The following is a 25,614-nucleotide window of genomic DNA, read 5'->3' as shown; positions in this document are numbered from 1 at the left end:
AGCGCATGTTTTGTCCACGGCAAGGTAAGGTTTTGCCCTACACAATCAACAACAACATGTCAACTATTCAAGTCATTCAACACAACAAATTGTTCACAAAAATGTTGAATGTTGACATGTTTTTGTTGATTGTGTAGGGCAAAACACGCGCTAGAGACCTGGCTTAATGACAATGTTACTATTAAATTAATATACAAAACAGCAAAAGAAAAATTTGTGATTTGCACACTATTACAAATATTTTTCTTTTGGTGGTCAACTAATTATAGATAACCAATAACCTTCCGATTATAGTTTGACATTGCCCGAAGACATCGCGTCCGCAAATATACTTTTTATCTCTTTCGTTCTAAAGCAGTTAAACCACAAGTTAAACAGAGATGTCCAATGCTCAACAACTGCTGTCAAACAAAATATAGGAAAAGGAATTTTAATAAAGAATTTTAAGAATGAAGATTGATATAATAATATGTACATTTTCCAAATGTATTTTAAATAGTTTAAATTATTTAAATAAATAAATCTTCAAAATATTACATTTTTAACTTTCTAATTTCAGAAAAAAAGTTTTGGCAGTTCTGAAAAATCAATGATTGGTCTGCCGGTGACGGAGTGAAATGGCAACAACGTCATTGACCACAAAGAAGAAAACACGTTAAACTTGACGTGGACTAAAGTAGCTGGCCCACTTTGACGAAAAATACAATAAGATTTATTTGATTCCGCTGCATTAAAAGTCGATAAACTGATTGGATATAAGCCTAGATGTATAATTCTTGAAATAAGATGGCCCTAAATATTGTAAGTGCATACTTTTTCACAGAACAAGGATCGATGTGACAACCTATTTTCCAAATCATTGCAGTGTTTCTGGAGTTTTAATGCGGACCCGGTTTTCTGTTTTGCAGAAAATGTACGGGGCGTTGTGTGCGGTTTTGTTACCGCTGCTGTTAATTCAACGAGTGGATGCGGCTGCAGTGATATCAATCGATTTGGGGTCAGAATGGATGAAAATCGGCATCGTGTCTCCTGGTGTCCCGATGGAGATTGTACTGAATAAGGAGTCGAAGAGGAAGACTCCAGCTGTTGTCGCGTTCAGGGATGGCGTGAGGACCTTCGGGGAAGATGCAGTCACAGTTGGCGTCAGATTCCCCAAGAATTCTTACAAGTATCTTCTAGACTTGCTTGGAAAACCATACGATCACCCTATTGTTCAAGCATATAGGTTAGTAATGCGTCATTTATCTGCTGTTTCTATTTAAAACTCTTGAATGCAAAAGAACACATACTATCACAGCTGTAAATTGAAAGTACCTCTAAAGATGATGAAATTTTATTGCTGTTACCTAAAACTTAATTCAATTTCATGTACTTACTGCTAATTGAACATTGCATGCATTACATACTTGTGCAATATGTTCATTTTGTGAATCACTACTTGCAACTTCACACAAGTAAATTTCAGCTACATGCATTCCAACTCATGTTAAATTTTTCAGGGAAAAGTATCCATACTATGAGATTGTAGCTTCACCCAGAGGCACCCCCGAGTTTGTTCACGATGCAAAGACTCGGTTCAGCCCTGAAGAGCTAGTGGCTCAGTTGCTGGCCAAAGCCAAGGACTTTGCCGAGATCAGCCATGGTGAGTGTTTTGTCTTATTATGTCTTTCAGCCAGCTGTTAGTGAAATTAACTTTATTTATTGGTTATATCATACACTTAAGTACATAATACTAGTAAAAGTTTATGAATAATGAATGATAACAATTCCCTTTCCCAAAATTTTCATCTACTGTATCTACTGATTACCTATTTTCATTTATCAAAGTTTTATGTCTTACTAGCTATTATTCAGAAACATAAATTGTTTTCTAAATATTAAATTTCAGTTGAGTTGATTGATTCTTATTAGATCACCTGAAACTGGTTTATTGAGATAAATATACAATGTATCACAAAAAAAAGTTATGCTTTATGTAAAACAAGAACCAGATTTTTGGTACAGAAGAAAAAGATCAGAAATATTAAATAATTTTTCCTCAAAAACTTATATTCACTTAGACATGTCTCAAAATTGAGTGCATATTTTTCACACATACTAGTGTGACTAACATTTTCAAGGTAACTTAAGCGTGTCAAGTGATAATTTGATTATTCTCCACAGGTCAACCAATAACTGAGTGCGTGATCACGGTCCCCGGTTTCTTCAACCAAGCGGAGCGCCGGGCACTTAAAGAGGCTGCTGCTCTCGCAGGACTCAATGTTCTGCAGCTGATCAACGATTACACAGCAATTGCCATTAACTATGGCATATTTAGAAGAAAGGTTTGTTTTGTAGATTTTTTGAAAACTTCCTGCCAAAGAGAAAAAAAGGTAATGGGTTCCAGCTACCCATTACCTTTTTTTCTCTTGCTCACATCAAAATTTGTAGAACGAAACGACATGACCAGAAATGGGTAGGTGGAAGTGTGGCCCATAGTACACTTTATAAAATATACTAACAGTTATTCTTATTGAATGGTAATATCAGACATACTATACTTATCTGAAGATAACATTGATGTTGATGCTTAAAATTTTATTGTACAGTGATTGGATTTAGTTAGAACTTGGGTAAGGCAATCTAAACCATTGGTCTTCCCTAACTACTACTTATTATGGTATTTTAAAGAATTCCAACAATTGATGAATATCTTGCTATAATTTTTTTAGGAAATCAATGACACAGCGTGGCATGCGCTGTTCTTCGACATGGGTGCTGCGTCCACCAAGGCTGCCCTAGTGGAGTACAAGACTGTCAAGATAAAGGAGAGAGGCTATGTTGAGACTGTCCCGCAGTTGCAAGTCTTGGGAGTTGGTTTTGACAGGTAGAGCTTTTATTTATTTTTTGTTTTCTTTTATTTTGAAAACATACTTCTTACATCCAATAAAGATATCAAAAAATTAGCTTTACAGTGCCTAGAAGACTTGATTGTTTAGAATTATTCTGTGAAGTTAGTCACTTAGATAGATAGATTAGCAATATGTTTTAGGAAACTTCCTTGGGTTATTTGTAAATGTAGCTTTTTATAATGTGATGTAGTTATAACAATATGTTTTTTGGGTGGGTAACATCCTTGGTGTGGTGCAGCTTTTATGTGACATATTATTATTGTTATGTTTGAAGGTTACATAAAATGTTTTTATTCCTTCCTCAGGACCCTAGGTGGTCACGAGATGACACTGCGCCTCCGCGAGCACCTGATCAAGGCGTGGGAGGCCAACGGCGGCGGCGACGTCAGGGCTTCGCCCCGCGCCATGGAGAAGCTACTGCGAGAGGCCGAGCGTCTGAAGGTCGTGCTATCAGCCAACACAGAGCATTACGCGCAAATCGAGAGCTTGCTGGATGATAAGGACTTTAAGCAGTTGGTAAGTTTTATGAAGCAAATCTTCTATGTTTTTTGGGTGACTTGCATATAGAAATCATGATCCTGTTAATGTCACGTGAGATATACAGGTTGATTTTGTTATCAGTATCCATTTTTTTTTAATAAGCTCTGTAGAACAATTTAAAAATACAACTTTAAACGGTATAAAAAAAAAAAAGTTATCCTAATTATTCTTAATTGCGGTATGTTGTATGATGTAGCCTTAGCTTAGGTTTTACCAAGATACCAAAAGTTGAATGAAAGGATTTTAGTCAAAGCTAGCGCGATGGTAAGCTTTCCTCCCTAGTAGTATGGCTACCAAAAGTAGTGTAAATTGATGGTGCCCTGATGAAAATGGAGTTTTTATTCAATTTTGACTAATTATTTGATTGACAGGTTGACACTTATCAATGTCAAAATTAAAAAGTTTGCGGTAGTCCAACAGGCTCTTTAGAACTAGAACCACAGAATAATAATAAGTACTACGTACAGAAGTTTTACTTCGCGAAGGTATTTAAAAAAATGTATGCTCAATGTCATTAACAATATGGTGTAATTTAGCCTGTCTCAAGAGTCAAGCACCATTTTGTTGACAAACGTCAGTGATCGGCACTGCGCCGAAGCTATAGGGCTGACTTCGGCAAAATGATGTGACGTGAGGTGCCAAACTGCGGAGCAAAAATGGCGGAGGAAATACATGATTTAGCATGAATTATCATGAATAATATTAACTACTTATTTACCTCTCAGTGTCTTGAGGCAACTTAAAAAAGTATATTCTGTGTTTTTATTATTATTTAGGCAGTTAAATACTGCATAGTATACTACACCATTTTCTTTATTTTATTCCATCATACACAAGAATACGCGTGCGTGAGTCAATGTTCGCTCGTATGTGAGGCCTTGTCGAATAGTATCCTGTAGGTGGGCCATCGTGCGTGTTTTGTTTTCGATGTAAACTCGCGGAGATGGACAGGCCTGCTAGAACTAACTCACTGATCTTTCTCCAGGTGACCCGAGTAGAATTCGAAGAGCTCTGCGCCGATCTATGGCCGCGCGTGTCCGGCGTGGTTCAACGCGCGGTCAGCGCGGCGGGCGGCGCCGGCGCCGGCGCGCGACTAGTGCTGGCCGGCGGCGCCGCGCGCGCGCCCGCCGTGCACCAGGCGCTGTTCGCGGCTGTAGGACATGAACCGGCGCGGTCTATTAATGCGGATGAGGCGGCTACTATGGGCGCTGTGTACAGGTACGATCATCATTAGGTCACTCTGTGTACAGATACGATCATCATTAGGTGACTTTAGTTTACACTGCAGGAGCAAGTCTCTCAGGTGACTCGTAAGAGTTCTATAGGCGCGCGCGACTAGTGCTGGCCGGCGGCGCCGCGCGCGCGCCCGCCGTGCACCAGGCGCTGTTCGCGGCCGTAGGACATGAACCGGCGCGGTCTATTAATGCGGACGAGGCGGCTACTATGGGCGCCGTGTACAGGTACGATCATCATTAGGTCTCTGCAGGAGGACGTCTCTTAGGTGACCCGCATAGAGTTCAAAGAGTTCTATAGCCGCGCGCGCGCCCGCCGTGCACCAGGCGCTGTTCGCTGCCGTAGGACACGAGCCGGCGCGGTCTATAAAAGCGGACGAGGCCGCTACTACGGGCGCCGTGTACAGGTAGGACCAGCACGCTTATTAGATCATTTAGCATCAACTGCAGGAGCAAGTCTCTAAAATGACTCGTGTAGAGTTCAACGACGTCTATAACCGCGAGTGTCCGGCGTGGTATTGAAGCAGACTAGGCTGCTACCATGGGCGCTGTGTATAGGTACGATCATCATTAGGTCACTTACGCCCGTATTCACGAACATTAGTATGAGGTTACTAGTGCTGGCCGGCGGCGCCGCGCGCGCGCCCGCCGTTCACCAGGCGCTGTTCGCTGCCGTAGGACACGAGCCGGCGCACAGTAGTTTGATTTTAAAAATAGGTGGACATACGATCGAAAGTCATAATTTCACCGAAACAAAAATTGTTTTGGATAGCATTTTGAATGCTGATCAACATTTGTCATTATGCATTTTTCGATAAAACGAGCCTTTCATGCTTAAAAAAAATATGTCAAGAAAATTTGTATGGAGAAAAATCTTTTCAACCGACTTAAAAAAAAGGAGGAGGTTCTCAATTCGACCCGTATGTTTTTTTTTTTTTTTTTTTTTTTTTTCTATGTTTGTTACGCGATAACTCCGCCAATTATGAACCGATTTGAACAAATCTTTTTTCAGCGTATAGGTAATACCTCAAGGGTGGTCCCATTTAAAGGATGATGGGCACAAATGTATGGAAAGTGGTACCCGCTCCAATAGCCATAACCAATATATATTTTAAAAGGCCTTTAGATGTAGGAAATTGTCTGCTATGGGGCCAGTTCTAATTCACGTTTTGAAAGCAGTAATTCCACTAAGTATTATAATGAAAGTATAACACAATCATCCATGTATACGAGTATGTATTATGACTACAATCTATTAATATAACTAAAAGAAGCATTGAAAAGGAAAGGATTATACCTACGATGAACTACCCAAGCTATTAGCCCTTTATTCGCTTTCATCATCATCATCATGATCATTTTAGCCATAGGACGTCCAGTTGAACATAGGCCTCCCCCAATGATTTCCACAATGGCCGGTTGGTGGCTGCCTGCATCCAGCGCCTTCCCGCTACCTTTATGAGGTCGTCGGTCCATCTTGTGGGTGGACTTATTGGGTCTTGTGGGTTTATTCGCTTTAGCAACCCATAATAAAACCCTTAAGAGGTAATAAAACTTTAACCCCTTTATTAATACAAGTTACACCCTAGTTGAACTCTGGCTTAAATTGTCATTTGGTATGGAAATGTCATTTTAATCCAAGGTTCTTCCTAGGTGTAACTTTTTATTAATAAGGGGGTAGTACTTCTTTAAATAAAAATATTTATTTCACAATTATCCCCATCAATAATTATAGAGTTAAGGAAGGATGCTGGAGCAGTAAACCCTTCCTGGCTCGTATAACCTAAGTACCATACGATGGACACGTATGATACTTCTTCTTCTTCTTCCTCGATCGACCAGATCTGAGGCTGGTGGCCATAGTAAATGTTGTTCGTCTTGGTAAGACCTTTCAAATGACACTACAAACATAACTATTGGAGCCGGGTACCATTCTGCAAAAAAGTATGTATATCTTCGTACACAACCAGATCTGAGGCTGGTGGTCATAGTAAAAGTTGTTCATCTTGGTAAGACCTTTCAAACGATACTAGACTCATATCTATTGGAGCTGGGTACCATTTTGCCCATTGTCCTTTAATAATAAAAAAAACAACCCCCAAGGGTGGAAAATTGGGGATGAACTTTTTTATACGCAATATCTCCGCCGATTATAAACCAATTAGAACGATTACTTTTTTGTTGAATAGGTATTATCAAAAGGGTGGTTTCATGCGTGTACGCGCCAGCATTAAAACCTCATACATTTCAAACTCATGTCACACTATTCTATCACTCATTCTGACAGTCCTTTTTCCTATCCTCTCCCTCCCACCTTCAGTCTCGCTCTCGCATCGCAACGCGCCGCTTCGCCTACCTATCTGGGCGTTAATTACTAAATAAGTATCCAAAATAAACCAATTCAAATAAACCCAAATCGCGCGCTAAACTCAACTCAATAAAAATTCAAGTGTTTGTGAAAGTGAAAGAAGAACCAAGCTTGGACCGTCCTGTGGAGTCTGCTCAATCGAAGGTATCCCATCCCGTTCCTATCCCAATCTCCTACAACTCCTTTCTGGTCCTACCGAGCCGCATGGTTCATTTCCTATCCTTTACACTTACAGAAAATCACAACTACACATTTTCACGCATCCGTCATTTTGACAACTCTCTAGAAAATTCTAGAAAATTCGCTCGTTTGACACATTCTTTCTGGAAAGTTCGATTCGTTTGACATTTGACACATTCTAGAAATTACTATTCGCTCAAACGTCAACTCGTTGTTTGTAAAACACGTAGGTATATTTTTTAAATTCAATCTTTAAAATTTTATTTCAATTCAATTTCAAATTCGCTTACATACGCTACGCATTTTATTTTCCTACTGGATTATAAATAAATACGCACAACTCAACTCATTTTTAACGCTAACTCTCGTGCGTGTGTTTGCTCACCTACCAATACAATGGAGGGAGTAAAACGCAAAATTAATTTGCTTGAAGCTAAAAAAGAAGCGCTTTTTCAGAGGGTTCAGGAACTATACGACCTCAGCCTAAAGGTCTCCGACCCTCAGATTGAACAAATTTTCATGTCTCGCATGCATTCGATTGAAAAAACGAGATCGGATTTTCTTGATACCATTGACGAACTTAATTTGTGTTATATGAAAAATGATGAGGAACTCAAACCTACATTTGCCGCACTCAACTCGTTTGACGATTTGTACTGTAACATCCTTTCGGTGCAAAGCTCCATCGCACAACTAAAGGCCAACACAGAGCGTCGCAAACAGGATTTCGTAAAAAAATTACCGCCTTTAGAACTAGTCTCTTTCGACGGAGCCCCTTCCAAGTGGCCCGTTTTCTACCAAAATTTTAAAACGCTTATTCATGAGAACACTGGTTTGTCTCCAGGTGAAAAGGCTCAATACCTTATAGGAAAACTTTCCGGAAAAGCACTTACAATTTGCTCGGGTATTCCACCTACTGGTGAGAACTATTACATAATTTGGAACAACCTATTAGAAAAATACCAAGACATAAGAGTACAAGCCTCTATGTATTTGGAACAGTTAATAAACTTCAAATCGCAATCTTTAGATGAATTTTTGGAACAGTATTGCTCAGCTGAAGCTGCCTTACGACGTTTACAGATTGATGACCTTTCCGACTTCATTTTGACTCATATTGCTCTCAGTAAATTAGACAAAGACACTCTAAATTTATTTGAACAATCCATTAAGCACGTAAAAATGCCTACGTTTAATGATCTCAAGACTTATAAGAGAACAGAATAAGATCCATTCTTTACGCTCATCTTTTACGCAGAATAAGCTGTACGTTAATAATAAAACGAATTTCGCATCGCAGTCTAAAAACTCGAAACCGACACAGTCGTTTGTTTCTAATACAGCTTCTGGAGTAAAACCCAATCAACATTACTTCCAATCTCAACCGAATTCGCAAGGCTCATACACTCCATCCGCTGTACGCAAGAATTGTCAACTTTGTAAGACGGAACCTGAACATGCCCTGTTCAAATGCAGTTATTTTCTCTCGAAAAATGCGCCAACTCGCCACTCTTTAGTTACTAAATGTAACTTTTGTCTCAATTGTTTAGGCTTTCATAACATCAAAGATTGCAGATCTCAAAATCGTTGCTCAGTTTGCCAACGTAAACATCACACTCTTATTCATATAGATAATTTTAACGTGAATAGACCTATGACGTCACAACAGCTGACTTGCAGCGCGACGCTTTCGCCGACCGACGCGTCCATGTCCGCGCCCGGTCCGGTCACGCCGCCGTTGCAATCGATGCCAACCAACAATGTATCTCTCTCTGCAGTCACGCCGTCGATCGCTGATGAATCTAGTACCACGGTCTTATTACCCACCGCGTCAGTGTATACTTATGACAATAATAAGACGTGTCAAAAATTACGCGTGTTTCTAGACACAGGTTCGATGAGCAACTTTATCACAAATAAATGTTGTGCGCGACTGAACTTAAAAGTCAATCCGCTACCTACCACTATTAAGGGCATCGGTCAGTCTGAAAGTGTGTCGCTAGGATATGTATCTTTCACAATTGCCTCACGCTTTGATCCCAGGTGTAAATACACTATTAACGCACGCGTCATTGATACAATAACCGATTATTTACCTAATGTAAAGGTTGACATAACCCAGTTATCACATTTACAAGGTCTTCCTATGGCTGATGACAGCTTCGATATCCCTGCTGAAATCGATTGTTTGTTAGGCAATGAGATATTCCCGCTTCTTTTAGGTAGTAATAAAATAACTTCACCGCAATCCTCTGTCATCGCTATCGAAACCACGCTCGGATATCTCGCTATGGGACGCGCTCAGTGCTACTCAGCTCATTCACGCAATGATAACAAAGCATTCTTTTGCAATGTAGACTCGCACTCATTAGAATCACTCACGCAACGATTTTGGGAGCTTGAAAGTGTACCTACTAAGAGACACATCAGCCCTGACGACGAAATATGTGAAAACATTTTCCAATCAACTCATTCTCGCGACGACTCTGGGACGTATACCGTTTCTTTGCCATTTAAACTTGACCCATCAGAACTCGGCGATTCTTACTTTACTGCTAGGCGTCGCTTTTATAACTTAGAGAAAAGGTTAGACTCAACTCCGGGCTTACGCACTAACTATAATGAAAATATTCAAGACTGTATCGATCGCGGTTTTCTGTCAAAAATCGAAAACGCATCGAATTCAGAGGAAAATACTCCAAATTATTATATACCTCATCATGCAGTATACCGACCAGATAAACTCACTTCAAAAACTCGAGTCGTTTTAGATGCAAGTTGTAAAACAACCTCTAGAAAGTCGTTAAATGATGTTCTTTACACTGGCCCAAACTTACAAAGTAATATTTTTGATCTTTTAATTAACTTACGCATTTTCTCAGTCGCTTTATCTGCTGATATTGAAAAGATGTATTTCTGTGTAAAGCTTGATCAAAATCACGACCCGTTTCAACGCATATTATTTCGATTTGATCCTGAATCACCGATTGATACTTATCAATACAATAGGGTTTCTTTTGGCGTTTCTAGCTCGCCTTACCTCGCTATGCGTGTCGTTCGCCAACTCGCTGAGGACGAGCGCGCGAATTATCCTATCGCCGCGTCTGAAGCTCAATCCTGTATGTATATGGACGATTATGTCTCATCGATGGACGGGTTAGAAAAAGCTGAACAATCTTACCATCAAATGGTTAAGATGTTCATGGCCGGGGGGTTTAAAATGGTTAAGTGGATCTCGAACAACCCTGAGCTTATAAATAAGATTCCCGATTCGCATAAAAATCCACAGCTCGTCGATTTTGACACTGACTCAGAAATTACGACAAAAATCATAGGCATGCAGTGGCTTCCTAATGATGACGTTTTTCTTTACAAAATTAACTCTACTAACTCTGACCAATGCACAAAACGCACGATTCTTTCCGCAACCGCTAGATTATTCGACCCTTTGGGTTTGCTAGGCCCTGTGACAGCGTTTCTCAAACTCTTAATTCAAGAATGCTGGCAGCGCGAACTTGAATGGGACCAGCCAGTTCCAGACTCAATAAAAAATAAATGGAATCGGTTTGATAGTGAGATTAACTATTTATCGCAATTAAAAATATCTCGTCATATAGGGATCACCGCGGGTTGTCACGTCACTATCATGGGCTTCGCGGACGCCAGCGAAGTATGCTACGGAGCTGTAGTTTATGTGCGCGTGAGCTCTGATGCAGATTCACCCGGTGAAGTCTTTCTTATCGCATCCAAATCGCGCGTCGCGCCTTTAAAGAAAATATCTCTTGCGCGGCTTGAACTGTGCGCAGCGCAGCTCTTGACAAATCTTTTATTATCGGTTCGCGATAGTATAGAGAATCGTTATCCTGTTAACTCAATTTACGCATTTTCGGACTCGACTGTCACTCTCACGTGGATACATTCTCCCGCGTACAAATTTCACACATTTGTTGCGAATAGAATTACTGAAATTAATTCGAAACTCAACGCCAAAATTTGGTATCATGTTAATGGAAATGAAAATCCTGCAGATGTAATATCGCGACCGGTAACTCCTAAAGCATTATTAAATCAATTAAATTGGTTTCACTCTCCTCAATGGACAGCTCAGCCAATCTCGCAATGGCCTATCGAGCCATTTCAAGTTTCATCTAACAGTGTTCGACTGGAAGAGAAAACTATCGCTCTTGTTTCAGAGACAAACTCTCAATCGAACTCTCACCCTTTCGATCGATTAATTGATCGCATTTCCACGTACCCAAAATTATTACGCGCTACTGTGTACGTGTTACGCTTCGCTAAAATACTACGTTCAAACGGAGTGGTTACATCCTCTGATTTAGAACTCGCTGAACTCTATTTAGTACGCCATATACAGGCACTATTTTTTACTCAAGATATGCACGCAATTAAAAATAATAAACCCTTTAACAAATCGCTTCTCAAACTTAACCCTTTCATTGACTCTGATAATATACTTCGTGTCGGAGGTCGACTCACTCACTCTCAACTCAACTATGGACAAAAGCATCCAATCATTCTATCGCCTAAACATCGCTTCACTCAACTTTTAGTTGATTACTTTCATGTATGTAATTTACATACTGGTCCTTCACTTCTACTCAGTCTGCTTAGACAGAAATTTTGGATACTTTCCGCACGTAACTTAGTACGTCAAAGAGTGCATCAATGCAATATCTGTTTTCGTTTAAACCCTAAATCTACAAACCCTCTTATGGGCGACTTGCCATCATTTCGCGTTTCAGAAGCTAAAGCCTTTGTTTATACATCGGTCGATTATGCAGGTCCCTTCTTTATTACTCACATTCGCCGCAGAGGTGTTAAAAGCCAGAAGGCTTATATTTGTTTATTTTGCTGTCTTACAACTAAGGCTCTACACATAGAGTTAGTTTCAGACTTAAGCTCTGATCTATTTCTCGCCGCTTTTCGTCGATTCATTTGTAGAAGAGGCCCCGTTTCCATGATATATAGCGACGGAGGTACTAACTTCATTGGCGCTAAACGCAAGCTTGACGAAATTTACGCTCTTTTGGAATCTGACTCTCACAAAAATTATTTAAGTTCACATTTGGCTGAACAACGCATTAAGTTTCTTCATAGTCCACCATATGGTCCGCACTTTAACGGCATCACAGAGATAAATGTTCGTTATGTAAAAACGCATCTTTATAAAGTTATTGGTCTTCAAGTGTTAACATACGAAGAGTTCAACACTGTACTTGTACAAATAGAAGGCTTATTGAATAGTAGACCATTGTGTGTCCTTAGCTCTGACCCATCTGATATATCCGCTCTCACTCCCAATCACTTTCTCAATATAACTCCACTGAAATTCTTACCAGTAGAGAATGTCTCTGATATTTCTGACAATCGGTTAACGCGTTATCAGTTAGTCAATAAATTAGTGCAAAGCTTTTGGCGTCGCTGGAGTCAGGAGTATTTAACTTCTCTACAACGCCGTGAAAAGTGGAATACGGTGACCAAACCGATAGATGTGGGCTCTGTTGTTGTTATAAAAGATGACAATGCGCATCCTCTTTGTTGGCCATTGGGTGTGGTTGTGGAAGTATATCCCGGAAAGGACAAAATCATTCGCACCTTAAAGATTCGCACTGCAACCGGTACTTATGTTCGGCCTGTAGTTAGAGTTTGTCCTCTTCCTTTACAGTAACTCAAATAATGTTCTTAACTTTATTTTAACATTAACTTTAATTTAACACAACTTTAACGCTAATTTAACTCGTTTAGTTCTCTCTAACGCATGTTTTTTTACGTTTTTAACTTTTTTTTACAAACGCTACTCAATCTAGAGGAAGACCTCTAGGCCGGGGGAGTTGTACGCGCCAGCATTAAAACCTCATACATTTCAAACTCATGTCACACTATTCTATCACTCATTCTGACAGTCCTTTTTCCTATCCTCTCCCTCCCACCTTCAGTCTCGCTCTCGCATCGCAACGCGCCGCTTCGCCTACCTATCTGGGCGTTAATTACTAAATAAGTATCCAAAATAAACCAATTCAAATAAACCCAAATCGCGCGCTAAACTCAACTCAATAAAAATTCAAGTGTTTGTGAAAGTGAAAGAAGAACCAAGCTTGGACCGTCCTGTGGAGTCTGCTCAATCGAAGGTATCCCATCCCGTTCCTATCCCAATCTCCTACAATGCGAATTTGAAGAAAATATTTCACCCCCAAGGGTGGAAAATTGGGGATGAACTTTTTTATAATATACATTAAGAATATGGTCTCAATGTACTGCCTACCTTCAGTGGTAACATCAAGGTAATAATTAGTTAACTAAAAAGTAAGAAATAAGTAAAATTTTATAAAAAAAATTAAAACCGATTCCAAAAAACCTACACTAAAAAGTAGAAAAATAATTACTAATTACCTACTTATTTATTAGGACGAATTATTAATATTTATGTAGGTATACCATGATTGATACTTTTGGAGTCGGTGCAGGCAAACTTTACATGTTTCATAATCTTGGCACCGACTTTAATTTTTTAATTTTTTTTATAAAATTTTTTTATTTTTTTTCTGGCTACTGTTGCAAACTGTAGCGGTCAAACCTTATGTAGTCGTAAGTACCTATGGTGCCTAACATTACTACATAAATACTTTTTGCGGGCACGCGCGGCGAAGCGAGTAATGGACATGCAAAATTTTAAATATTTTTATTTATACATTATTGATTTTAATGCCCTTAAAGTAATTATTAATAGATAAATATACTTAGTCTAACTTACTACAGCCCCCTATTACCTCATAACACGCTAAAACCTTTCAAACTAGAACCTAAGTTTGTAGGTACTATGTAGTCTAAGTTGTTTTTATTGTCATTATAATATTCACTACTGGTCTACTGGTTATCGTTTAAGATAGATTAGGTAGATATCAACCCTTACCTAGGTATATACCTACTTCTTGGCACTTATAATACCGACATACATGATTAAAAAAAGTCTTCAAGCAAGAACCCTTGACTTCAATGGTTATGAAAGATTTTTTAACTTTCTAGAGTAGTCCTAATTAGATCCTTAAATCATTTTGACTGTCATAATCGATTACAGTAGGTAGCGGGATAGTTTCAATTTTGATAGAACTGTAATTTCCAGTTCTTCTGTTGAATAGTCTTATACTTTCGCAAAAATATTCTTTTTTTTTGGCACCTTTAAAGAGGTGTAAGTTTCTTTCCCTTCGTCTTAAAAGATAACGTACATAACACCTTTATAAGTAGCCTCAAACATAAAGCATACCTTTACCCAATCAACGAACTGAGAAAAATCTGAAATCCGACATTTATCACCTTCTTCCATTCATGTCTTCAATTATTATCTTCGTTCGAAAAACAATCAAAAAAAGATATTTTAGCCTATTCACTTATCTTGATCAGAGTGTTCAAAATAATCAACTCACATACTTACTTTTTCCGAAAGAATCCAATAGGCAGGTTTGCAGTACACAAAAATGTTATCACATTATCTGCACCATGTATCAGTAGTTTTTGTGTACGTTAGCTGGCATATAAAACTATAGGTAGAGGTGTACATAATGGATCTGCAATAATGTGTGGCAATACGGTTCCGAAACGTGGCCTCTCAATATAGGCCTTATAAATAAGCTCAAAATTGCACAACGTGCTATGGAGAGGGCTATGCTCGGTGTTTCTTTACAAGATCGAATCAGAAATGAGGAGGAGATCCGTAAACGAACCGAAGTCGTTGACATAGCCCAACGGATTAGCAAGTTAAAATGACAATGGGCAGGGCACATAGTACGCAGAACTAATGGCCGATGGGGCAGCAAGGTTCTGGAGTGGAGGCCACGTACCGGAAAGCGCAGCGTAGGACGTCCACCCACAAGGTGGACCGACGACCTCATAAAGGTAGCAGGAAGGCGCTGGATGCAGGGCACCACCAAGCGGCCATTGTGGAAATCATTGGGGGAGGCCTATGTTCAGCAGTGGACGTTCTATGGTTGAAATGATGATGGATGACGAATAATGTGTAGAAGAGGGTTACGGATATTTCCATTTATGATGGAATTATTTGACTAACTGAATGGAGAGCCATAAAAATGTATTGTTTACTATATGGGTTGAAACCCTTACTGAACCCACTACCTACTGTAATCGATTATGACAGTCAAAATTATTTAAGGATCTATTTAGGACTACTCTAGAAAGTTAAAAAATCTTTCATAACCATTGAAGTCAAGGGTTCTTGCTTGAAGACTTTTTTTAATCATGTATGTCGGTATTATAAGTGCCAAGAAGTAGGTATATACCTAGGTAAAGGGTTGACATCTACCTAATCTATCTTAAACGATAACCAGTAGACCAGTAGTGAATATTATAATAACAATAAAAACAACTTAGACTACCTAGTACCTACAAACTTAGGTTCTAGTTTGAAAGGTTTTAGCGTGAAATGAGGTAATAGGGGGCTGTAGTAAGTTAGACTAATGCCCGTTTTCACCATCAATCCCTTAAGCGTTTGCTAACTAAATATCACTTTGGTTAAACGATCGCCTAAACTGCCCACTAACCTAAGTTCGTTTTCACCATGGTGTAGTAAACCTAAGTAGGGACTCTTTCGTCAGGTGGCGTTTCTTTGTGCGCCTAGTGACGTTTGAAAAACCGGTACTTTCCGATAAAATATTTTATTGGAAATATCTTACGTATTTCACAGAAACAAATGAAATAAAAGTAAAACTAAGAAATAGTTGACCAAAACTAATGTCTTTTTGTATTTTTGAGTTATTATCAAAGACAAAAAAGATATTTGGGCTATTATGTAATCTGTGGTTTGGGTGCATAATGGAATTCCTTTGCCTTAAAAAAAGTAAATGTCAAGATGACTGCTGCACCACAATAAATGAAAATAAAAATGTACATCTTGATTTTGATAGATATTTTGTTGAGTTCTGTGTGTAGTTTTGTGCGATTTAACGATAAAAACGACAACGGAAAAAAGAAATGAAGCAAAATTTTTCCCTCAAGGAAAAATATAAATTGGTTAAAATTATACGTGCCCACAAGGATACTGTACGAGCACGTCAGCATCGACCGCGACCTACGTGCTAGCCCATGAACCCTCAACGTGCACCGTAGGCACTCTACACCGACGGCACATTGGACTGGACACATTGAATTATGTAAATCTTGTATATAGCAATAGCATAACAGTAATAAACCAGATACCTATCAACCGTCCGCGTTGTGTTTTATTTACCCCCACTGAGGCCAAGAAAGCCTTAGTGCAGCCCTCCTTCCTATCAAATCTTTATTATATCTAATTATAAGGTATTGTTAGGGCTCTAGGGACTACAAACGAAGCCAGAAATATAACTTGGTTATGAGAAGTTATGAGTGACCAATACCTACCTACTATCTATACCGTATGTCTCACTCTATAATATTATTATGTGGCCGCCTGAATACACTTGAGTGAAAAAGTGTTTCCGAAAAGCGAAAAAGCTTCAAAAAAATCATTTAATTCAGTTTCCATTTTGCCGAATAGGCGTGATTGACAATATAACTGTCACCTAACACTTAGGCGGCCGAAAATCGGGCCCCTGTTTTAAAGTGATCCCATAAGGCCTGAGGTGTCTCTTATGTGTTGGTGAAAACGAAATTCCTGTTAGGTATTACCTAATATTTCATAAAGGTCGCTTTAAAATTAGGGATTGATGGTGAAAACGGGCATAAGTATATTTATCTATTAATAATTACTTTAAGTGTATTAAAATCAATAATGAATAAATAAAAATATTTAAAATTTTGCATGTCCATTACTCGCTTCGCCGCGCGTGCCCGCAAAAAGTATTTATGTAGTAATGTTAGGCACCATAGGTACTTACGATTACATAAGGTTTGACCGCTACAGTTTGCAACAGTAGCCAGAAAAAAAATAAAAAAGATTTTTCTCCATACAAATTTTCTTGTCATATTTTTTTTAAGCATGAAAGGCTCGTTTTATCGAAAAATGCATAATGACAAATGTTGATCAGCATTCAAAATGCTATCCAAAACAATTTTTGTTTCGGTGAAATTATGACTTTCGATCGTATGTCCACCTTTTTTTAAAATCAAACTACTGTGCGGCGCGGTTTATTAATGCAGATGAAGCAACTACTATGGGAGCTGTGTACAGGTACGATCATCATTAGGTCACTCTGTGTACAGATACGATCATCATTAGGTGACTTTAGTTTACACTGCAGGAGCACGTCTCTCAGGTGACTCGTATAGAGTTCAAAGAGTTCTATAGGCGCGCGCGGCTAGTGCTGGCCGGCGGCGCCGCGCGCGCGCCCGCCGTGCACCAGGCGCTGCTCGCTGCCGTAGGACACGAGCCGGCGCGGTCTATTAATGCTGATGAGGCCGCTACTATGGGAGCTGTGTACAGGTACGATCACCATTAGGTGACTTTAGTCTACACTGCAGGAGCACGTCTCTCAGGCGACTCGTATAGAGTTCAAAGAGTTCTTTAAGTTGCGCGCGAGCCTCGTGCTGGCCGGCGGCGCCGCGCGCGCGCCCGCCGTGCACCAGACGCTGTTCGCTGCCGTAGGACATGAACCGGCGCGGTCTATTAATGCGGATGAGGCCGCTACTATGGGCGCTGTGTACAGGTACAATCATCATTAGATCACTCTGTGTACAGATACGATCATCATTAGGTGATTTAAGTCTACACTGCAGGAGCAAGTCTCTCAGGTGATTTGTATAGAGTTCAAAGAGTTCTTTAAGCTGCGCGCGCGCGTCTAGTGCTGCGCACTAGGCGTTGTTCGCGGCTGTGGGACACGAGCCGGCGCGGTCTATTAATGCGGACGAGGCTGCTACTATGGGAGCCGTGTACAGGTACGATCATCATTAGGTGACTTTAGTCTACACTGCAGGAGCACGTCTCTCAGGCGACTCGTATAGAGTTCAATGACCGCGTGTGTGCGGAGTCGCGCGCGCTCTCGCCGTGCACCAGGCGCTGTTCGCGGCCGTAGGACACGAACCGGCGCGGTCTATTAATGCTGATGAGGCTGCTACCATGGGCGCTGTGTACAGGTACGATCATCATTAGTGACTTTAGTCTACACTGCAGGAGCACGTCTCTCAGGTGATTTGTATAGAGTTCAAAGAGTTCTATAGGCGCGCGCGGCTAGTGCTGGCCGGCGCCGCCGCGCGTGCTCCCGCGGTGCACCAGGCGCTGTTCGCGGCCGTAGGACACGAACCGGCGCGGTCTATTAATGCTGATGAGGCTGCTACCATGGGCGCTGTGTACAGGTATGATCATCTGCAGGAGGACGTCTCTCAGGTGACTCGCATAGAGTTCAAAGTGTTATAGCCGCGGGCGCGCGTCTAGTGATGCGCACCAGGCGCTGTTCGCTGCCGTAGGACACGAACCGGCGCGGTCAACGCGGATGAGGCGGCTACAATGGGCGCTGTGTAGAGGTATGTTTATTATCAAGTCATTTCGCTCTGTTGCAAGAGCGCGTCTCTAATGTTCACAGAGTTTTTTCTATAGCTGCGCGTGCGCGCCTAGTGCTGGCCGGCGCTATATTAGACGCGCGACGAGGCGGCTGCTATGGGCGCTGTGTACAGGTACGATCATCATTAGGTGAATTTAGTCTACACTGCAGGAGCAAGTCTCTCAGGTGACTCGAATGGAGCTCAAAAAGTTCATTGACCGCGTGTATCCGCGCCTAGTGCTGGCCGGCGCCGCCGCGCGCGCGCCCGCCGTGCACCAGGCGCTGTTCGCAGCTGTGGGACACGAACCGGCGCGGTCTATTAATGCAGACGAAGCCGCTACTATGGGCGCTGTGTACAGGTGCGATCATCATTAGGTGACTTTAGTCTACACTGCAGGAGCAAGTCTCTCAGGTGACTCGAATGGAGCTCAAAAAGTTCATTGACCGCGTGTATCCGCGCCTAGTGCTGGCCGGCGCCGCCGCGCGCGCGCCCGCCGTGCACCAGGCGCTGTTCGCAGCTGTGGGACACGAACCGGCGCGGTCTATTAATGCAGACGAAGCCGCTACTATGGGCGCTGTGTACAGGTGCGATCATCATTAGGTGACTTTAGTCTACACTGCAGGAGCAAGTCTCTCAGGTGACTCGAATGGAGCTCAAAAAGTTCATTGACCGCGTGTATCCGCGCCTAGTGCTGGCCGGCGCCGCCGCGCGCGCGCCCGCCGTGCACCAGGCGCTGTTCGCAGCTGTGGGACACGAACCGGCGCGGTCTATTAATGCAGACGAAGCCGCTACTATGGGCGCTGTGTACAGGTGCGATCATCATTAGGTGACTTTAGTCTACACTGCAGGAGCAAGTCTCTCAGGTGACTCGTATAGAGTTCAAAGAGTTCTATAGGCGCGCGCGGCTAGTGCTGGCCGGCGGCGCCGCGCGCGCGCCCGGCGTGCACCAGGCGCTGTTCGCTGCCGTAGGACACGAACCGGCGCGGTCTATTAATGCTGATGAAGCCGCTACAATGGGCGCCGTGTACAGGTACGATCATCATTAGATCACTCTGTGTACAGATACGATCATCATTAGGGGACTTAGGCTACACTGCAGGAGCAAGTCTCTCAGGTGATTTGTATAGAGTTCAAAGAGTTCTTTAAGCTGCGCGCGCGCGTCTAGTGCTGCGCGCGCGCCTCTAGTGCTGCGCACTAGGCGCTGTTCGCTGCCGTAGGACATGAACCGGCGCGGTCTATTAATGCAGATGAGGCTGCTACTATGGGCGCTGTGTACAGGTACGATCATCATTAGGTCACTCTGTGTACAGATACGATCATCATTAGGTGACTTTAGTCTACACTGCAGGAGCACGTCTCTCAGGTGACTCGTATAGAGTTCAAAGAATTCTATAGGCGCGCGCGACTAGTGCTGGCCGGCGGCGCCGCGCGCGCGCCCGCCGTGCACCAGGCGCTGTTCGCTGCCGTAGGACACGAGCCGGCGCGGTCTATTAATGCTGATGAAGCCGCTACAATGGGCGCCGTGTACAGGTATGTTTATTATCAAGTCATTTCGCTCTGTTGCAAGAGCGCGTCTCTCATATTCAAAGAGTTTTTTCTATAGCTGCGTCTACTGCTGGCCGGCGGCGCTCTATTAACGCGGACGAGGCGGCTACTACGGGCGCTGTGTCTATTCTGCAGGAGCAAGTCTCTAAAATGACTCGTATAGAGTTCAACGACCTCTATAACCGCGCGTGTCCGGCCTGGTGCAACGCGCGGTCAGCGCGGCGGGCGGCGCCGGCGCCGGCCGTAGGGCACGAGCCGGCGCGGTCTATTAATGCGGACGAGGCCGCTACTATGGGCGCCGTGTACAGGTACGATCATCATTAGGTGACTTTAGTCTACACTGTAGGAGCAAGTCTCTCAGGTGACTCGTATAGAGTTCAAAGAGTTCTATAGGCGCGCACGGCTAGTGCTGGCCGGCGGCGCCGCGCGCGCTCCCGCGGTGTACCAGGCGCTGTTCGCTGCTGTGGGACATGAACCGGCGCGGTCTATTAACGCAGATGAGGCTGCTACTATGGGAGCCGTGTACAGGTATGTTCATTATTGGGTCGTATTGTCTCCACTGCCAAAGCATGTCTCTTAGGTGACTTGTATAGAGTTCAATGACCGCGTGTGTGCGGCGCCGCGCGCGCGCCCGCCGTGCACCAGGCGCTGTTCGCTGCCGTAGGACACGAACCCGCGCGGTCTATTAATGTTGACGAGGCTGCTACCATGGGCGCCGTGTACAGGTACGATCATCATTAGGTGACTTTATTCTACACTGCAGGAGCAAGTCTCTCAGGCGACTCGTATAGAGTTCAATGACCGCGTGTGTGCGGCGCCGCGCGTGCTCCCGCGGTCCACCAGGCGCTGTTCGCTGCCGTAGGACATGAACCGGCGCGGTCTATAAATGCAGATGAGGCCGCTACTATGGGAGCTGTGTACAGGTACGTTCATCATTAGGTCACTGTCTACTACACTGCAGGAGCACGTCTCTCAGGTGACTAGTATAGAGTTCAAAGAGCTCTATAACCGCGAGTAAGTGGGCCCCATGTAAAGATACTAAACACCAATCACACCACCACTTGATAACGAGTGTCGTTGTATAGTGAGCAGCGTAGAGCCGTGTCACGTTATAAAAAATAATGTTTGAGCAAAAGGATGTTTCTTGCCCCTTCACTAAAGAACTTACTGGGCGAATTTTGATGAAACTACAATTCTTAGCCACTTAGATTCTTTTGTGATGTATACAGACGAAGTCTTAAAGGCTTCATTTGTTATACGTTACAGTTCAAGTTGTCCTTATAAATTGATTGTTTGTTTCCAGGGCGGCGTCTCAAGCCACAGGCTACAAGGTAGCGCCATTGAACGTGCGCGATGCGGTACTGCTGCCCATCCAGGTCACCTTCACCAGAAACGTCGACGGCGCTGACAAACTGGTGAGTATATGCCACAAACAGACCTAGATATTATTGCCACGAGATAAAGACTAACGCGCGAAGGTCTAGAAGGTCTAGAAGGTCGCGGGAAGTACCTGGATGCAAGCGGCGCAGGACCGGTCTTTGTGGAAATCCTTGGGGGAGGCCTTTGTCCAGCAGTGGACGTCTTTCGGCTGAAACAACGACGACGACGACGAAAGACTAACGCCCGTATTCACAAAAATTACTATTAGGTCGTTCGTTTCAGCCGAAAGACGTCCGCTGCTGGACAAGGCCTCCCCCAAGGATTTCCACAAAGGCCGGTCCTGCGCCGCTTGTCTTTCGGTTCGGCTGAAACGAACGAACGAACTATTAGGTCTCACAGTGCGCGTGGACGCACAGGGTCACACACGAACCAATCACAGAGCTCTATTCAACGCTGTGCGTTCGATTTGATTCTTTACTTAAGCAAGCATCGTTTGTCCATACGGGAATAAAATACTTTCTACTATACAAACAATGGAAAAAGTGGATTTTGCCAATAGTGTCAGTTATTTAATTTTGCCATGACGGTATCGATAATGTTCACTTATCAGTACCTATTGCCACTACATAAGTTGCCACAGTGTTCAGCTTGCTATGCTGTTCACTGTTGTCACGACTTTCAAACCAATAACTAATTTTAGATTCGTTTCGTTTCAGGAAACGGTATTTGTATAGATTGCTTATATTCTACTTGAAATTCTTAAAGCATGTTAGGCCTTATTAGGTACAAAAACGTTAAACCCGGGACGAACTATTTCCATACTAACCCCCTTACTAATAAAAAGTTACACAGTTGTTGAACACTGTTTTAAAATGACATTTCCATACTAAACGTCACTTTAAAACACTGTTCAACGAGCGTGTAAGTTTTATTAGTAAGGGAGTAAATGGCTGTTTAAACCAGAGTTCAACCTGTCTAATTTTCTGTAATAAGGGGATTGGGTTTAAATTGTCATGAAAATGGTGATTTAACCTCATAAACTTTTGTTTTGTTACAGATCAAGAGAACGCTATTCGGCCCCATGAACCCCTATCCGCAAAAGAAGGTAATCACTTTCAACAAACACACAGATGACTTCTCCTTCAACGTGAATTACGCGGAGTTAGACCACATTCCTACCAACGAGCTCGTCTACATCGGCTCCGCTAACCTCACCCAAGTGGTCCTCACTGGAGTAGGAGCAGCCTTAGCTAAGCATACTGGAGAAAATATCGAACATAAAGGAATCAAGGCACATTTCGTAATGGACGACTCCGGCATACTCAATCTCGTCAACGTTGAATTCGTAGCCGAAAAAGCCGTTACAGAAGGTGACGATATGGACAGTACTTTCTCCAAAATAGGCAGCACTATTAGCAAACTATTTAGCTCAGATTCAGAGACGCCAGATAAGCCCGAAGAAAAGTTAGAAGAGAAACCACAGGAAGCCGAAAAGGCCAATGACACAGCCAAGGCCAATGAGACAACCACGGAGAAACAAAACGCAACGGAGACTGAGAAACCCAAACCTAAGATAGTCGTACTTAAAGAACCAATCACGACTGATCAGGAGATCTTGAATCTGCAACCACTGACGGCTGACCAATTCAAGGCTTCAAAATCCAAAATAAATGAACTGAACGCCATCGACAGGAAGCGAGTCGAAAGGGAAACGGCCCTCAACAATTTGGAAGCGTTCGTGGTTGACGCTCAAATGAAAATGGATATGGAGGAATTCTCCGAGTGCGGCACTCCCGAGCAAATGGAAGAGATCAGGAAACTGTGCAGCGAAACTTCTGAATGGCTATACGAAGATGGCTACGAAGCGGCCACCGAACTGTTTGAGGAGAAACTATCGTTGCTCAAAGATAAAACTAACCCGATATTCTACAAGAACTGGGAACACCGCGAAAGACCCGACGCGGTTGCAGCCATGCGCAACATGATCAACAGCTCCCAGGAGTTCCTGAAAATGGCCAAGAATTTCACTAAAGAGGCTAACTCCGAAAGGGACATATTCACAGAAGTGGAAATCGATGTCCTCGAGAAGAAGATCACGGAAACCGAGACTTGGATCACCAAGTCCGTCACAGAGCAGGACGCGATGAAGAAAAATGAGGATATAAAGCTGACGGTGGAGAGTATAAGAGAGAAGATGGCCAATTTGGACAGGGAGGTGAAGTATCTTCTGAATAAGATGAAGATTTGGCGACCTAAGAAGCCGGTAAAGAAGGAATCGGACAACAAAACTGAGGAGACAGTGATTGAGCCTGAGAAGGCCGAGACCCAGGAGGAGATTCAGGCGGAGACACAAGCGGAGACTCCCGAGGAGACTGAGGCTAAGGAGGCACCGGCAGACGACGCGAGCACGACCACGGAGCCCCCGCTTCAGATCGGCGACGGCCAGGACGAACATTCCGAATTATAATATTTACGAGTGGAGTAATTTATATTAGTCTAATTTATTTTTTACTTTCGAAGTCGTCGTGACTTGTTCGCATTTCGTGCTGCCGCTACTTACGTGGTTTCGTTGGCACCTTAGGATTAGGGGCACGCTGTGTGGTTACAGGGTTAGGAATAGAGCGAGAACTGACGTTGATTAAAGTATTTGAAATACTTTTTGTACTTTTTATTATTACATCTCCCTATGCTCTGTATTTCCGAAATCACAAATGTATGGTCGCTAGGACTCACTAGATTTCTTAGGATGTATTGACGAGTGATGTAAAGGTTGATTTGTAAATATTTCTTATACTATTTATGGTACTGAATCTAATTAGTTGAATTTTAGCACAAATTGTCTATATCGGGGAGGAGCGCGAAAAGCGAACACGTCTATGAAACTCAATCTCAGTCGGTACAGCCGCCTCTCTTGATTCCATCTGAAATTTAATATTTGTTGTTGTTTCCTTTTGCTATGTTTTTATAAGGCGGTTTCTCTATGTTTATGCAGTGGCCCCAGGACGCGAGAATGTTATATTTATTGTAGTTGACTATGTGATATGTAAATGGCTATAAGTTGTGAGAGTATTAACCGTTGTGGCTACAGACATTCGCCTGAAAAATGTACAAGCAGTATAAGATATCACACAGATAATAATAGTGTCAAAATAAAATACAGTAAGTCGTAAGTGCTATAAGACATTAATAATCTTCAAATAACCAACAATGAAGGAGCGCTCGTTGTCTGTAGCGACATACTCATTAATAAATTTAACTCCGTAAGTGAGATTTGTTCAATACCCAGTCGCAAAAGAAAATAAATTATACAATGAATAATACATGGTCGTTTTATTTCAAAAACATTATCAGTAAATAAGCAGCAGGGATAGTTCTTAATAAACTTGTTCCAGTTTCTTTATAAGACTATATTTGTTGTTGTGTTCTACAATGGTTTATCCCTAGATATGATTGCATTAATATTAATGTTCGTTGGCAACATAATAATATTATCTTATTACAAGTTGTTAAACGAGATTTAGTTTGTTGCGAAATTGTTTTCATAGTCAAAAGGGGAAAACGGACAATCTGTTATTAATTATATTTCAGGGGATATTGAAAAAGATTTTTTTGCAAAAGATCAATCATATTTGGTTACAATATTAATTGAACAGTTGTTTTGTGTAGTAAACGAATTGTCGTGTGTAGGTACATTCTGTTCTTTGCCTTACCAGTACCCTTCAGACAAACAACACTTACACTAATATCACAATCAAGTAAACAACGTCTACAGACCTATAGATAAGTCGGTTGAACTAAAATTTTATTCTTACACCTTTGAGATAAATAAAGCTTTCACAAAACAAAATCTCATTTGCTACTGACACATAGTAGGCGTTTGTATTGACCAAACACATCCTCGCCCATCAATATCCAATCCAATTTATTAATCCAAACACTCGGTTAATCGATTGACTCATTTTCCCAGAATCATAAGCTATGCGCACCGCAC

At 42.2% G+C, this 25,614-nt stretch overlaps 1 protein-coding gene across 1 annotated transcript; it reads left to right on the top strand.

The window, feature by feature from the left end:
* Positions 1 to 566: 566 nt before the first annotated feature.
* Positions 567 to 24,943, top strand: LOC135077986 (hypoxia up-regulated protein 1). Its single transcript, XM_063972524.1, has 9 exons — positions 567 to 801; positions 909 to 1,225; positions 1,500 to 1,642; positions 2,164 to 2,324; positions 2,712 to 2,866; positions 3,197 to 3,407; positions 4,417 to 4,649; positions 21,547 to 21,658; positions 22,681 to 24,943. The coding sequence occupies exons 1-9, from the start codon at positions 787 to 789 to the stop codon at positions 24,088 to 24,090; spliced, it is 2,757 nt and encodes a 918-aa protein (XP_063828594.1). The 5' UTR covers positions 567 to 786; the 3' UTR covers positions 24,091 to 24,943.
* The last annotated feature ends 671 nt before the right edge of the window (positions 24,944 to 25,614 follow it).

This window comes from Ostrinia nubilalis, chromosome 14 (genome assembly GCF_963855985.1).
Source record: "Ostrinia nubilalis chromosome 14, ilOstNubi1.1, whole genome shotgun sequence".
Classification (NCBI taxonomy): Eukaryota; Metazoa; Arthropoda; class Insecta; order Lepidoptera; family Crambidae; genus Ostrinia; species Ostrinia nubilalis.
Note: the sequence above shows the minus strand (reverse complement) of the source record. Positions and strands in the feature narration are given on the sequence as shown.